This window comes from Perca fluviatilis, chromosome 19, assembly GCF_010015445.1.
Source record: "Perca fluviatilis chromosome 19, GENO_Pfluv_1.0, whole genome shotgun sequence".
NCBI lineage: Eukaryota > Metazoa > Chordata > Actinopteri > Perciformes > Percidae > Perca > Perca fluviatilis.
Genome location: NC_053130.1, coordinates 11365676 through 11380607, shown reverse-complemented (window position 1 = coordinate 11380607; position 14932 = coordinate 11365676). Strand labels below are relative to the sequence as shown.

The following is a 14932-nucleotide window of genomic DNA, read 5'->3' as shown; positions in this document are numbered from 1 at the left end:
TTGGGTGAGAAATAGGTTTTTGGTGTTTCACTGTAAGCAAAGGGACTGTTGGGACAAACGAGAAAAGGCCCTACATCCAGAGCTGTTTTCACACTGTCACTGAAATTGCTCTCCTTCAGCTCCACAGCTACCTTCATAGACTTTGCCTCAAAGGCTCAGGACAGTTGCTGGGGAAGGCCTGGTTTGACTTTTTGAATTGACCAGGAGTCCATTTAATTTCTGTCAACCCAAGCACTAATAAGTGGTTAAAACTTCTGAAACAAAGCCTTTTTTTTCTTTTCTTTTTAAAACAAATGTGTGCATAGACAAAGTGGATACACATACTTTGCATGTGTATTCTGTAGATGCATTTAAAATAGGCTCTAAGTATACAAAACTGTAATATACACTTTTTTTCAATCATTCAATGGCAAATTCATTGTGCTTTCTGAAGTGGTAGTATTGAAAGAGAATAGGCCTAACCGAGTTTGCTGGCTGATAAATGTTGTGGTACAGTTTGCTCTTGGTGCCATATGACAAATAGGTACTTGAATGTGTAGTTATTTTGCAGTTGCGTTGTTTTAATGGGATGATTGATTTTTCTTTGTGGTGGAGGGAGTGGGAGGGGTGGGATCTCTATAGATGTGCATGTTTTGGGATTGAGGGAGGAGTGTATTTTGTGGGTGAAATGTATTGGGCGGATGGGGATAATGTGGGCATGTTCAGTGTGATGGAACACAATGTTAGAGAGGAAAGGTGATGATAAAAGAACAGAGAAAAGTGGAACGTGGCTGGATATTATTTCTTACTATTACTTTCAATAACTTTTAATCTTGTTATTTTAAGACTCAGTTGGTCAACCTCTTTTTTTTTTTTTTTTTTTTTTTTTAAACCTCCAAATAGTTCTGTTTTGACATTGTTCCCAAAATTGAATTATCTTCTTATAGTTCATAAATCATACTTAATGACTTTTTAATATTGTATTTGGTTTCATCACACTGAACACAGTCCTCAGTTTAGGTTTATGTTTAAGCTATTCTGTATCAGACACTGGGCTATGAGACGAATTAAGGGATGGAAGGAAGGAAGGAGAAACATTTATTTTTCTGAATGTAATTTTTCATTCTTCACACTGATTCCACTGCATGGACTGAATACAAGCAGCACTGCAGCATCACAGTCTCTCTTCAACAGTCATTTAATGACCAAACAAGATCTATTGGCTCCCTTCTAAAAAAATAAAAATAAATAAATAAATAATGACACTCGTTACTCTGGTTGTGGAATATAATTTCAAGATTCAAGTGGGGAAACTTCTAACTTTTTCAAAGGATACTTTGGTTGTTGGGCGATGCCTAAATAATTTGACCCTGACTTGTTACTTTGATTTCAGGATATGTTAAAGTAAAGAGAATTTTAAAAAGCATATAGTCTCCTGGTCCTGTCAGTTATTCTGGCCCTGTGGGGTCAATGTGACCGCAAGGACCACAGAAGGGAAGCAAGAATTTGGAAATGGTGAAAGAGAGACATGACATTCCTCATGTTTGCATTTTAGAATAGAAATGAGCCTTAGTACTCTTTGCCTCCTTCTGATGCCTCGGGTCGCTATTTATATACATACCGTTAGCACTGACTGATGTATAATGGCAATGATAAATTCTACACTTGTTTTTATTTATTCCAGTGGTTTTTAGCCCTTATAAAAAATGCTGTATTTTGAAGACATAATGAGGTAATAATAAGCCAGTGTGCATTTGAGGGTAATGTGTGACCCACTCACCTTCACCTTTGGGAGGACTAAAGGACGGGAGGTTTATGAGACACCCAGGGTATTCACCATCTCTTCCTGTACTAATTTCCCAGTATGCTATTGTGATGTTACAGACCATACAGTGAACATAAATGTTAATAAAAGTTGGATTTAAGTTTAAACTATGTATTTTTTTCAGTGCCAACTTAAAATGAAAGCTATGTGTCTTTTTGTTCAGCACTGTACAACCCAATAGAAAGTTTGTACATTTGTTTTGGTGTTATCCATGTAGCTCAGAAAAGAAATCATAAGTCTTTTGGCACAGCTTGGTGTGCATAACATGGATTATGGGACAAATGATTGGAACAATTCAGATTTGCAGCAATTATGTATTTAAGTTTTGGTAATTCTACATGTTTAATAGATCATACTTGACATGCAGTAATCTTTCTCCCAGTGAAATTGGGTTAGGGATGTTTATTATTTGGTGTGCAAGACATCATGCATGCTTAATAACAATTTAGAAACCCAGGAGGTACCTTAATCATTACTATAGTTCTTTTAGTTTATTCCACACTACAATAATAAATAAATATATCTTATCTGTTGTTTTATTGCAAATAACACTAACATTTTGGTCCTTGAAATGTTTTTTTTCCACATCCTAGATGTTGTAGATGGAGTGGAAATACAGTAAATGTCCCAGCTAGTGGTGGAAAGTAACATTTAACTCATGTACTGTATACTTCAGCACAGATTTAAGGGACTTGTATTTTCCTTGAGTACAGGAGATATTGTACTTTAATGTGACATTTGTAGTTGCTAGTTACTTTGTTTAAGAATTTTCATAGTTACTTTAATGAGCTTGAAAAATAAAATTACTTTGCTTACTTTCAATTTTGTTACTTCAGTACATTTTGGTGATGCAACTTAATGTGCTCTTACTCGTGTAACATTTTGAATGAAAAACTTTTGCGAGTATTTTCACACTGGTACTACTTTTATTGAAGTAAGTAAAGGGCATGGATACTACTCTCACAATATCCCAGCCAACATGGCAACAAGAAATGCTAATCTCTACCCGTTCCAGTCCAACTCTCCAGTTTCCCACATTCCTCAGGTAGCACTTGTGTGTGTGGGAGAGAGAGGAGGAATGTGTGGGAGAGAGAGGGGGTGTGTGTGTGTGTGTGTGTGTGTGTGTGTGTGTGTGTGTGTGTGTGTGTGTACTCTGACCCTCTGAGAGCAGTTAAATTGTATCTTTGAGTCCGTCGGTCTTCTTGCAGAAGGTCTAAATCAACACCGATTGTTCTCAGGTTTTCCCCATTAAAAAGCTAAATCAGATGAGTTTAAAAAAAGGGCCCGGTAGTAGGCCTATGGAGCTGGGGGAGTGCACCAGAAACCCCGGGTATCAGGATGTAGAAGGCGGTGGGTCAGCGGCGGAAACCATCAACGCCGACCCCGGGGAGAAGCACGACTCCGCCGCGCCGAAGCTGGACCCAGACGCGGCTGAGGAGTACACGCAGATCAAACCTTACGCCGGGATGCCCAAGGAGGTGTTGCTGCAGTACTCCTCCCAGGCCCGGTACCGAGTGCCCCGAGAGATCCTGTTCTGGCTGACTGTGGCTTGCACCCTGGTGCTGGTGGCGCTCACCATCACGGTGATCGCGCTGTCGCCGCGGTGCCTGCAGTGGTGGCAGGCCTCCCCGGTGTACCAGGTTTATCCCCGGTCCTTTAAAGACTCCAACGGAGACGGGGTCGGAGACCTCAAAGGTAAGATGCCCTTGACCCTGCAGCGGGCTCTGATAAAGGAGTATTAAGAGCTTTCATTTAACCTCTTTTACAAAACTTGGTATTTCTTCCATTTAGTTCTTTTATAAAGGGTTTATAATGTGTAACTAACGGCTTTATTCATGACCAATAAGCCATTTAGTAATGCTTTACAAGCTAAGTAGCCTATGCATCTAATAGCCTTTTTTTAATGTTTTTAATTTGTTTATTAATGTTTTTAAATTGTTTTTAATTGTTTTCTTACTGCTCTTTAATGTTTTATGTAAAGCACTTTGAATTGCCCTGTTGCTGAAATGTGCTATACAAATAAAGCTGCCTTGCCTTTCCTTGCCTAAGAATACATTTTCCTTCTGGAAAGCATTCTCACGGAAGGGATAGCCTAATAAGCTATTCATTATTTAAGGAAAACTGATTTTTTTGCTTCTAGATCCCTGTCCACATTGTTTTTACTAGTATGATTATGGCACCATATGAGCCAAATACATGTAAACTCTATTGTTGACAGCATCAGTATTAACACAGGTCTTCCTCTTCTTTGCCTCCGGACTTGTCAGTGGTACCAAGTTCTCCAGTAGTCATCGCTGTGTTGTGTCTGGTCTGGCAGGAATTCAGGAGCAGCTGGATCACTTCCTGTACCTGAAGGTCAAGTCAGTTTGGATCAGTCCTTTCTACCTCTCTCCCATGAAGGACTTCGGCTACGATGTGGAAGATTTCCGGGCCATCGACCCGCTCTTTGGAACCATGCGAGACTTTGAAGAGCTCCTGGCTGAAATGCACAACAAAGGTAGGCTACTTTCATTTCCCCCTCTGTATGTAGAGATTTGATGGTGGATTATCACACATCCCGTGTGTTTTTTTTGGGGGGGGGTAGCATGGTGCATGTCATACTAATCTCTCTCTGTTTCAACCAGGTTTGAAGCTGATCATGGATTTCATTCCCAATCACACCAGTGACCGACACCGCTGGTTCAATTTGAGCCGAACAAGAGATCCTCACTACAAGGATTACTACGTCTGGACCGACTGCAATGCAACCGCACCGAGGCCTAATAATTGGGTTGGTACTGATTTTCACTAAACCCTCACTGATGCATTGCACTATATAGGTGGATGATTTGGAGTTGGAAAAAGTTCAGATGGGTAGTTTCTTAATGTCTACACTTCCTACTCCTCTTCTCCTCGGTTTCCCTCCTCCTTTCTCTCAGGTGAGTGTGTTTGGGAACTCGTCGTGGACTTATGATGACGTTAGAGGACAATGCTACCTGCACCAGTTCCTCAAGGAGCAACCAGACCTGAACTTCAGAAACCCAAATGTCTACAAAGAGATGACCGTGAGATTACATGCGTCTGACACGCTGCTCTTTCTCACATCCATTATCTCTGCTATTGACTCATTTCTAAAAGCATTCGGTGACTCACATATTTTGTATCTCATTCTAATATCTTAGTCAGTGTTGTTCTTACATGTTTTCTCTTCTCCACTGTCCCACGGTTGTTGAGGTACCCTCAAGCTTCTGTAATCTAGCAAAAAAAAAGTGTGATGGCCAACTGTTTACACATTAACTTAAGCTGGTTAACCCTTGTGTGCTTTTAACTGCTGCTACGCACAGCGCAAAGTAAAACAAACAGACTGGGCCTGTGTGTATATTGTGCATGTACTGAAATGAGTACAAAATACAACAATTTTACCAAAATCAAATGAGACTTCAGCACCAAGTCTGGTCTTGTACTCAGCACACTATTTTCCCAACAGTCATACTTTAGACACAGTATTTAAAAATGATGATTCTATTTTAGGACATTATTCATTTCTGGCTGGAGAAGGGAGTGGACGGGTTCCGGATGGATGCAGTGAAGCACATGCTGGAGGCCACACACTTGAGGGATGAACCACAGGTGGACCCGAGCAAACCAGCAGTGAGTGTCACCTCTTAGCACCTCATAACATCTAACCTCACTCTGTGCAGTTCAGCTTCTGTGCCATTGTTGACTCTTATGGCCACTGTTTGTGACAGGCAGCAATGTCTGCCGGCTTAGTTCTAGCTTAGTTCTAGCAGCCGTTTGTCTTCACAGTGTTGATTCAACACGGCCACCAAAAATGGTACGGTGTGTCTGATCTGCCAGTTGAAAATGATCCATATCAAATGGCAGAGCAGGTGTAACACATCGTCACCTTCCTAAAATAATAAAGTCATTTTTTAACAAAAAATATTTTGTTGCCTAAATCATCTCCTCATGGTGCTGGCCACCTCTGGTACAATTTCCTAAATCCTCAGTTGAACAGGTCATGTGATTCTACACCTTTAGTATAATTGCCAATGTCAAGCATGTGACTTAGGCAGTTTTATTTTTTGTGTTTTCCGAAAAACCTGAAAAAATGACTTTTAACAAAAATGATTTTGTTGCCAAAATCATCTCCTAATGGTGCCGGCCATCTCTAGTAAAATTGCCTAAATCCTCAGTTGAACAGGTCATGTGATTCTACACCTTTAGTATAATTGCCTATGTCAAGCATGTGACTTATGCAGTTTTATTTTTTGTGTTTTCTGAAAAACCTGAAAAAATTACTTAGGCAATTATTTTAGGAAGGTGACGACATTTAAAACCCAAGGTACAATTCCAATCAAATTTAATTTCAGTGTCTGACATCTGAGGGTGAAGAATTCATACATCCTATACAGTTGTAGCTATCATTTTGGATGCATTCCTTGAGAAAATGGAAGCATTTATTAATTGTTTGAGGGAGACGGTCACTACCACTTTGTCACACTGACCCAATACCAGCCCTAATTTGCTTTTTTAAAGTGATGGTTCGGAGTAATTTACCCTAGGGTCCTTTGCACCATGACCTCGAGCCAAACACACCCCCAGAAGCTTTTTTCACCTGGGTCTAACACTGGGCGAGTTAGCGTAGAGTAGCGTTAGCCGCTGAGTAGCTTAGCGCGGGGCTTATGGACCCACGTTTGTATCTCTTAAATGACCCCACTAATAATGCCCGAAATGAGTATACAGGTCTACACTAGTATATATAGGTTATGCTCTCATAAAACGATTGATTGGAAAGTTTGTAAGTACACCAGAAGTTTATGAACACTTGCCTGCTCTCTTCTGCTCTCTGTTGCTGTTGCTGCTGCTGCTGCTGCTGCTGCTACCTGCAGTTAGGCGAGTGCTTAGGGCCGTCTATAAATTACTACACCGAAAAGAGATACAACAAAAATATGTATTAATTTAATGATTAAATAAGGTAATGTCTCCAAACTTACCTCAATTATTACTTGTCTCCTGCTAGTTATATTACAGCACTTACTTTAAAAAATAAGTTAGATTAAAAAATATTTTTGTTGCATCTCTTTTCGGTGTTGTAATTTGTAGACGTCCCTAAGCACTCGTCTTACAGCAGCAACAACAGCAGAGAGCAGAAGCCAGCAGGCAAGTGTTATTTACTTAAACTTCTGGTGTACTTACAAATTTTCCAATCCATCGTTTTATGAGTGCATAACCTATATATACTAGTGTAGACCTTTGGTATCATTTCGGGCATTATTAGTGGGGTCATTTAAGAGATACAAACGTGGGTCCATTAGCCCCTGCGCTAAGCTATTCAGCGGCTAACGCTACTCTACGCTAACTCACCCAATGTTAGACCCAGGTGAAAAAAGCTTCTGGGGGGGTGTTTGGCTTGAGGTCATGGTGCAAAGGACCCTAGGGTGAATTACTCCAAACCATCACTTTAATATGGTCGTTAGGTCTGGCTTGTCATGTTTAATTTTTTTTATATTAATATAAAGTAACAAACAATATTCACAAGGTCTGTTCAGTCAGTAAGGTATTTCTGTTTGCAGTAGTTTTAGATACATTACTTTTTGCTACTGCTCTATTGTGCTCTCATCACCTAGCAGCTCTTCTTCCTCTAAGCTCAAGAGATCAACATTCAGTTTTAGTTAACAATCTCTGTCTCTACCCTATCCCACCCATACTGTTCTATTTATTTATTTACAAATGTACATACTGTAATTACACCTATACACAACCATATTCTACTGCTCTTCATACTATTCATCCTGCACATACACTTCTTACTACTCTTATAATGTTACCACACTACACATAGCTGTACATACTGTACATATCTGTTTATATGGTTATACAGAATATCCATATTTATTCTATTTTTCTTATTATATATTCAGCTAATACACTGCATATATCTATATTATTCTTCCTACTATTATAATGTCACCGCTACTACATTGCACATATCTGTACATGTTCATACACTGTTCATATTACATAGCCATATTTATTCTGCTCTTATTACACTGCAATATATTTCTTGTCCTGTCTATGCACCACCTGTCTATACTTTATATATCACATTGCACTTTTCATCTTTTTTGCACCTCTGGTTAGACGCAAACTGCATTTCGTTGTCTTTGTACTTGTACTCTGCACAATGACAGTAAAGTTGAATCTAATCTAATCTGTTCTAACATTTGGTTATGTATTATGTAACGTGTGACAAGTCGGAGTCCAGATTTTAATGATCTGAGGGATGACAGCAGCACTGTGGGCAGATGCAGCTCCACTGAAGCAGTACTTTCCAGTGTAGCTGGTAGAACAAACATAATCAACAGCTGAGTGGGAGAGTTCGCTCTATACAGGATGTATCATTCATTATTTATCTCAAGCTTAAAAATCAGGTTCATCTTGTGCACCTTCTGGAGAAAATACTGTTCTTGAAATTCAAAGGGTTCATGATTCCTGCAGCGTTAAGCTCACTATAGTCTATATCTTTCGCGTTCCACTTCCGGGATTGCTCCGGTGCTGCAGGAAATTTCCGGATTCATGTATTTCTTGTTTCCTTCCGCTTTCTTTGTGTTGGAATTTTAAATTTGGTGGATTTATGAGGACTATTGTTGATTGCTCCTCAGCTCTCTGCAGGGTAAATTGAGACAGCTAGCTCATTCTGAGTTTTCTCTCGCACAGCTATTTTGCAGCAGCTCTGTGCAGAGTTTAGCGCCCCCCATGACGATTGTGATAGGTGTAAAGAAGTGCCATTAAACCAGAGCATGTTTTCCTCCCATCTTTGAATGCTATGTGGAGTAGCCAATACCCTCCTTTGGCGCGCTTTGGAGGAGGGTCTGGCAAAGCCAGACTAAGCTCACTAAGAAACAGTTTTTGTTCCATGGAGACTGAAGTTATTTCTCACAGAGGAAAGATTAGTAGAGGCATATTTCGGTGGATTAGCAAGTCATTGGGGATTACTTACCACTGAAGAATAACCGTTACACTGAGACTGACTCGTCTACTTGCTGTTGACTGAGAGGTACTCACTGCTGCATTGACTGACTAATTTGAATAGCCCACGCCAAGCTTTATTTGTGTGATGTGGACCAAAACAAAAATCACTGTTGGGCACAACACAGATTTTCATGCATTTACCATGAAGTGGAACCACGACACTGCAATAAAGAGACAGCTCTGTGTTTATTGGGGTATTGAGAATTTTACCACAGCCTTGAATGTGATTCAGCCAGTCATAACTGATTAACATTATTGTTTTATTGCTGGTTGTAGATTTAATTTCAGACCAACTATGTGCTTTACTGGCTGTTGGCTGAATGATTCGCTCATGTGGCAGCACGTCAGCTCAGTGGTTAGCGCTGCCTCAGTAATTTAGTCGGTGAATAGATTCATGGCCTGGCCCTTTCTGTGTGGAGTTTGTGGGTTGTCTCTGTGTTTGAGTTCTCCCACACAAAAAGACATCTGTACTAGGTGTTAGTTTTGGGAGTATTATGTCACTGTCCCTGAATAGTGCTGATTCACTTAAAATGATTAACCTTGTGTTTTGCAGTGGTCTTTGTGGTCACATTAGCGGCTCAAATTTCCCCATGGGTATAACTTAACAAGACTTATTTTTCTGTCTGTCTCTTTTAACTGTATACTGTCTTCTTGCCTTTTTTTATGAAGACTATTACAACCAATAAGGTACCTATAAAGTTAGCACAAAACCTTGAACATTCGTTACATAGTACTCCTTCATTATTGAACCCAAAAGCCTACCCTGTCTGTTTCTGGTTTCTACTTATTTTCCAACTACCTAGCCTGATTGGACCCCGTGCTTTGACCCGACAAAGAAACACATTTACACCCAAGTTCTCCTTACTCCCAGTGTGCAGAGGAAAATACTGTTGGGTTCTCTTAATCCACTATAGTTGATGATCTCAGGGTGAAGCTTTACTATGAATGGACCACCTTAACCAAACCTACTAATCCAATTTCAGAAATCCAGAAATTCAATAATAGCTACATTACCTCATATATCTTTATATTTACACTCCAGGAATCTGTAAAGACAGAGTTTGACCTCCACCATGACTACACCTACACTCAGCTGGGTTTGCATGACCTGCTGAGAGGCTGGAGGGCAGTGCTGGATGTCTACAGCCGGGAGCCTGGAAAATACAGGTATGGGATCACAACAGTGCAATAATGCTATTGTACAAATTGGGACAGATAATGATCTTACATACTGAATTTGCTACTACAAATGACGATGATGCCATAAGGATCACATAGCTCATCGTTCATAATTTTATTTCTTATGCAACAATCCTGTGTATTGTATTGTGTTGCACTTGTGTCAGATATTTTATTTACAATTTGAGTGGCCTTGTCCAACATAACAGTTTCACTACCGTCTATAAATATTGATAAGATTAACTACACACTTACATTACATGTAATTTAGCTGACGCTTTTATCCAAAGCGACTTACAATTGCTATATATGTCAGAGGTTGCACGCCTCTGGCGCAACTAGGGGCTAAGTGTCTTGCTCAGGTACACATTGGTTGATGTATGGCAATGGGATTTGAACCAGGGTCTCTACGTGGCATATCCACTGCACCATCACCACCACCCTTAACACATAGTAGTACTAAGGCAAGGCAAGGCAAGGCAGCTTTATTTGTATAGCACATTTCAGCAACAGGGCAATTCAAAGTGCTTTACATAAAACATTAAAGAGCAGTTAAAAACAATTGAAAACAATTTAAAAACATTAATAAACAAATTAAAAACATTAAAAGACAAGAATAAAATTGATAGTGCAGTATAAGAATAAAAGTTACAGTGCAGTATAAGAAATTAAAGTTAATAGATTATTTAAAGAAAAGCAACATCAAAAAGATAGGTCTTTAGCTTAGATTTAAAAGAACTGAGAGTTGCAGCGGACCTGCAGGTTTCTGGGAGTTTGTTCCAGATATGTGGAGCATAAAAACTGAACGCTGCTTCCCCCTGTTTAGTTCTGACTCTGGGTACAACAAGTAGACCTGTCCCAGACGACCTGAGAGGTCTGGGTGGCTCATAATGTAGTAGCAGATCAGAAATGTATTTTGGCCCTAAACCGTTTAGTGATTTTTAAACCAGTAAGAGTATTTTGAAATCAATTCTTTGAGGCACTGGAAGCCAGTGTAGAGACTTCAGTACTGGAGTGATGTGATCCACTTTCTTGGTCTTAGTGAGGACTCGAGCAGCAGTGTTCTGAATCAGCTGCAGCTGTCTGATTGAGTTTTTGGGAAGACCTGTAAAGACTCCGTTACTAAGACATAATTATAATACATTTTATCATACAAAATTTTTAGTGTGGTAAAATTTTGTGGCATTAATAAATCCTTTTGTTAAAGGCAAATGCAGTGTAAGAGTTCATCTTGAATGTTGACAATTTATGGCTGACAATGAGATTGCTTGTTATCATACACAAGTTCTTGCTCCACTTCAGGTTCATGGTCATGGAGTCCTATGATTACCAGGAGGTGGAAAAGACCATGATGTACTATGGCACCCCACTGGTTAGAGAAAGCGACTTCCCCTTTAACTTTTACCTGCTGTACCTGCCTCAGAACACCAGTGGCTTGTGGGTTAAAGATCTGGTCCATTTGTGGATGGCCAACATGCCCAAGGGAAAATGGCCCAACTGGGTGGTAAGTCAGGAGTCTGAGGCCTCGCTTGATCTTTATCCATCCCATATCCTTCATTTTTTACCATCAGCTTCCATGACCGATCCCATCCATTCGCCCTGCCTTCTTCCTTCCCAACCTATCTCACTCATCTATCCACCTTCTCTTGTATTTCTATTACCTCCACTGTTATCAGGTTGGGAACCATGACAAGCCTCGAATTGCCTCAAGTGCAGGTCAGACCTACATACGTGTCATCAACATGCTGCTGCTGACCCTCCCAGGCACGCCCACCACCTACTATGGCGAGGAGATCGGCATGGAGAACATTAATGTCACTGACAGTCAGATACAGGATCCTGCTGGCAAATACAATGCTGTCAGTACTGTGTCTACACTTAAAAAAAAAAACTGTTACATCTGCCAAATGCAGTAGCTGCACACAAAAAAGGACCAGTTTATTTAATTACATTAACAATGACAATGTTTTGACTATAAATAGTGCTGAAAATGTCTTTAACTGCACCACAACGTACAGCCTGGAAAAGGCCCAAAGCTTCATCACATTTTTTATTTACAATCTCAACAAAACTGAACAATTAAACCTTCATGATGGTCAGATTTATTGCAGGTTTGTTGTATTTGAGACCACGTTAGTTTTATCTTAGTGTACCTAATAAACTAGCAACTGAATGTACATACATCATGAAAGTGTGTCCTTACACATTCATTCAGCTAAAATGATTCCTGTCCTTCCACTGCAGAGTGCCAGTCGGGACCCTGGGCGGTCTCCAATGCAGTGGAGTGGTGACATGAATGCAGGATTTAACATCAAAACAAACAGCACCTGGCTGCCTGTACACCCTGACTACACAAGTGTCAATGTGGAGGTACAGAACTCTTTCAATACTGTTCGACTCTGGAGAAACATCTGGCCAGAGCTTGCTCAAGTTGATCTCATTATTCTCTTTCTAGGTCCAAAAGAAAGATGAAGGCTCTGTTCTGGCTCAGTACCGTTTCCTGAACACCCTGCGTCAGTCAGAGCTCCCCCTTCACCGTGGATGGTTCTGCTACGTCCACGCTGACGCCAGTGTCTTCTCTTACCTCAGAGAGCTGGATGGGCTTGACCGAGCTTTTCTCATGGTGCTTAACTTTGGTAAAGAATCTGCCACCACAGATCTCTCCTCTATTCGGGAGTTGCCAGACCAGTTGAAGGTGCTGATGAGCACAAACCAAATCAATAACGGCAAGGTGTTGCAAAAGTCTCGTGTCCTGACGGAGGCAGGAGAGGGTTTGGTGATTCGCTACTCCACCCACACTCGGTTTAACCCCAACCACCCCGAACAGTGCTACGTCTCTGAGAAGGCCTGCTATTTGAGTGCCATGGACATACTTTATAAATGCTAACATGAATAGACAATGGTATTTAGGTATTACAGTTTCACAGCAGCAATCAAATAATCAAGATTCTTCTTTGGTGTGTCCTCTCTAAGGGATTTGTCATATAATAAAGAGGACCATTGCAAATACATTCACTGTTGATCTTGTCTTCTCTTCCACTGGTACTGTGAAAGATTTGGGCACCATTGTGTCATAATAATAGATGTTTGGGGTCATTTGTCCTTTGATTCCTGACTGCCTCCTGATGGCTGTGCTATCTCTTCCCCTTGCGTGGAGGCCGAGGAGGGTCCAGGCCCAGCTCGGTGTACAGGAATGCTAGAGCGAGGGCTTCCTGTGTCGGGGAGAAAAGACACAGGATACATTTCTCAGTCTGTGCCTATAAACTCAACTGATGAAACTAACGTTAGTGTTCACAATGTGAGGGAAGGGTCAGGCTAAAAAAGCAAAATCGGGCACAGCCCAGATTCGGTAGCTGTTTATTACAAATGACTTGTGACCACACCAATACAATGGTGTGGTAACATGTCATATGGGTGGTAAATAGGATAGAAATTCCATTCACCTTCATTGTATTTCGTTGTTTCAAAACCTTGGAAAATAAAACTTGTATCCACATGACTAGATACCGCTAGTTTTTTTTTCTTCGTGATTTTAGGTAAACTGACTTTTAACTGTATTTTAAAGATATAAGAGATAGAGAAGACTGCCTTCAGACTTGAACTGTGTAGGTACAAATATTTCCAACTAGGGCTTTAAAACAAATTGTGTTTACATTATTGTCACTTTTCAGCATGGATGTGAATTTTCAGTGGATTTAAGAGCAGTTGTCAACAAGCAAAATTAATTATTGAAAAAATATATATATATCAAATAGAGGTACTTGTGTCTAATTCGCCTTATTCATAGGGGTATTCTGGAAGCACACAAAAGGCTTGAAATTTAAATTATACTTTTCCAAAGCTTCAAATCCCTTTAACCTTTACAGTCTTGTAATGCATTACCTCCTCCAGCATCAGTTCTAAGTCTTCTGGTCCGAGGTGATTTGCTCCAGGTTGGATATTTAGAACTATGTTTGGTGCTGGTTCACATTCTTAAAGAAGGAGGAAGACAGAGTCGGAGGTCAAAGGCAGAATGGGGGAGAAGATCTCTTATGTTTAAAACTTCCTCACAGACACTTCCCTTATCTTATTGTATGCCCACTTTCTCTGCTCCCCTTCTCTCTCTGTCCAGTTGCTCCACATCTTCTCTGTCTCTCTCTTTACTCTCCTTTCATTCATTCGTTCTTCCATCTGATATTGCCCTCCCTCTCCTCATACCCCACCATATTATCCCCCCTCCCCGTCTCTGTGGTACGGGCTGTTTCACAAGTGCGGTCTTGACCTTGACAGCTCCCAGTCTGTGGCGTCTAATCTCTTGCTCTGATACACTATCTCTTTACCATGCTAATGGACCTGCATGTGTCTATGCCATCAGCACTTTATCAAAGACTCCGGAGAACAGAGAGAGACAGATTAGGAGACATATACACACATACACAGACACTTAAGCTGCCTGGTGTATGTGTGTATGAACAACAGAAAAGTGAGAGAGAGTGAAAGAGAGAGATAATGTGTGCATTTGAATCAAGACGAGTGGAGGCAGTGCTAGAGGGAGAGAGAGGGGTGTAAAGAGGAGTACCACCAATGTGGTGAAGGCAGATTATAAGTGAGAGGGAGAAAGAGCCTGTCTAGGGGGAAATGTGAGCAATTAGCTGACACACTGACACACGCTATACTACAAGGTGACCTATGCTATTCTTTGGTCATGAACTTCAAATGCTGATAGAAGTTTCCCCAGACAGACAGCCATATGCCCGTTTCTGCTGCCTCTCCAGACATGCACACTGACACTACTATTGGGAGCTGACCCTGAACTATTAAAACCTCTGATGATGCAAAAATAAATTACACACAAAAGGATGTGGAAACAAATGGAAAATCTATTGTAGAATGCAGAAAGACAGACAGATGTACACAAACACACACATTTGTACAATAGCATGCATGGCTGCACAT

The 14932-nt window shown here is 40.6% G+C and overlaps 2 protein-coding genes across 3 annotated transcripts in view; one reads left to right on the top strand and one right to left on the bottom strand.

The window, feature by feature from the left end:
- Positions 1-3069: 3069 nt before the first annotated feature.
- On the top strand, positions 3070-12884 carry slc3a1 (solute carrier family 3 member 1). Its single transcript, XM_039784263.1, has 10 exons — positions 3070-3499; positions 4122-4301; positions 4429-4574; positions 4723-4848; positions 5315-5434; positions 9861-9985; positions 11300-11501; positions 11674-11856; positions 12242-12367; positions 12453-12884. The coding sequence occupies exons 1-10, from the start codon at positions 3070-3072 to the stop codon at positions 12882-12884; spliced, it is 2070 nt and encodes a 689-aa protein (XP_039640197.1).
- Positions 12881-14932, bottom strand: part of prepl (prolyl endopeptidase like) — a 10688-nt gene continuing 8636 nt past the window's right edge. The window contains exons 14-15 of one of the 2 annotated variants that reach the window (XM_039784261.1): positions 13880-13968; positions 12881-13209 (exon numbers count right to left, since the gene is read on the bottom strand). In XM_039784261.1, the coding sequence (XP_039640195.1) occupies positions 13132-13209; positions 13880-13968 (167 nt within the window). In that variant the 3' untranslated portion in view covers positions 12881-13131. The remainder of the gene's footprint in view (positions 13210-13879; positions 13969-14932) is intronic. The other variant, XM_039784262.1, reaches the window with a different exon arrangement.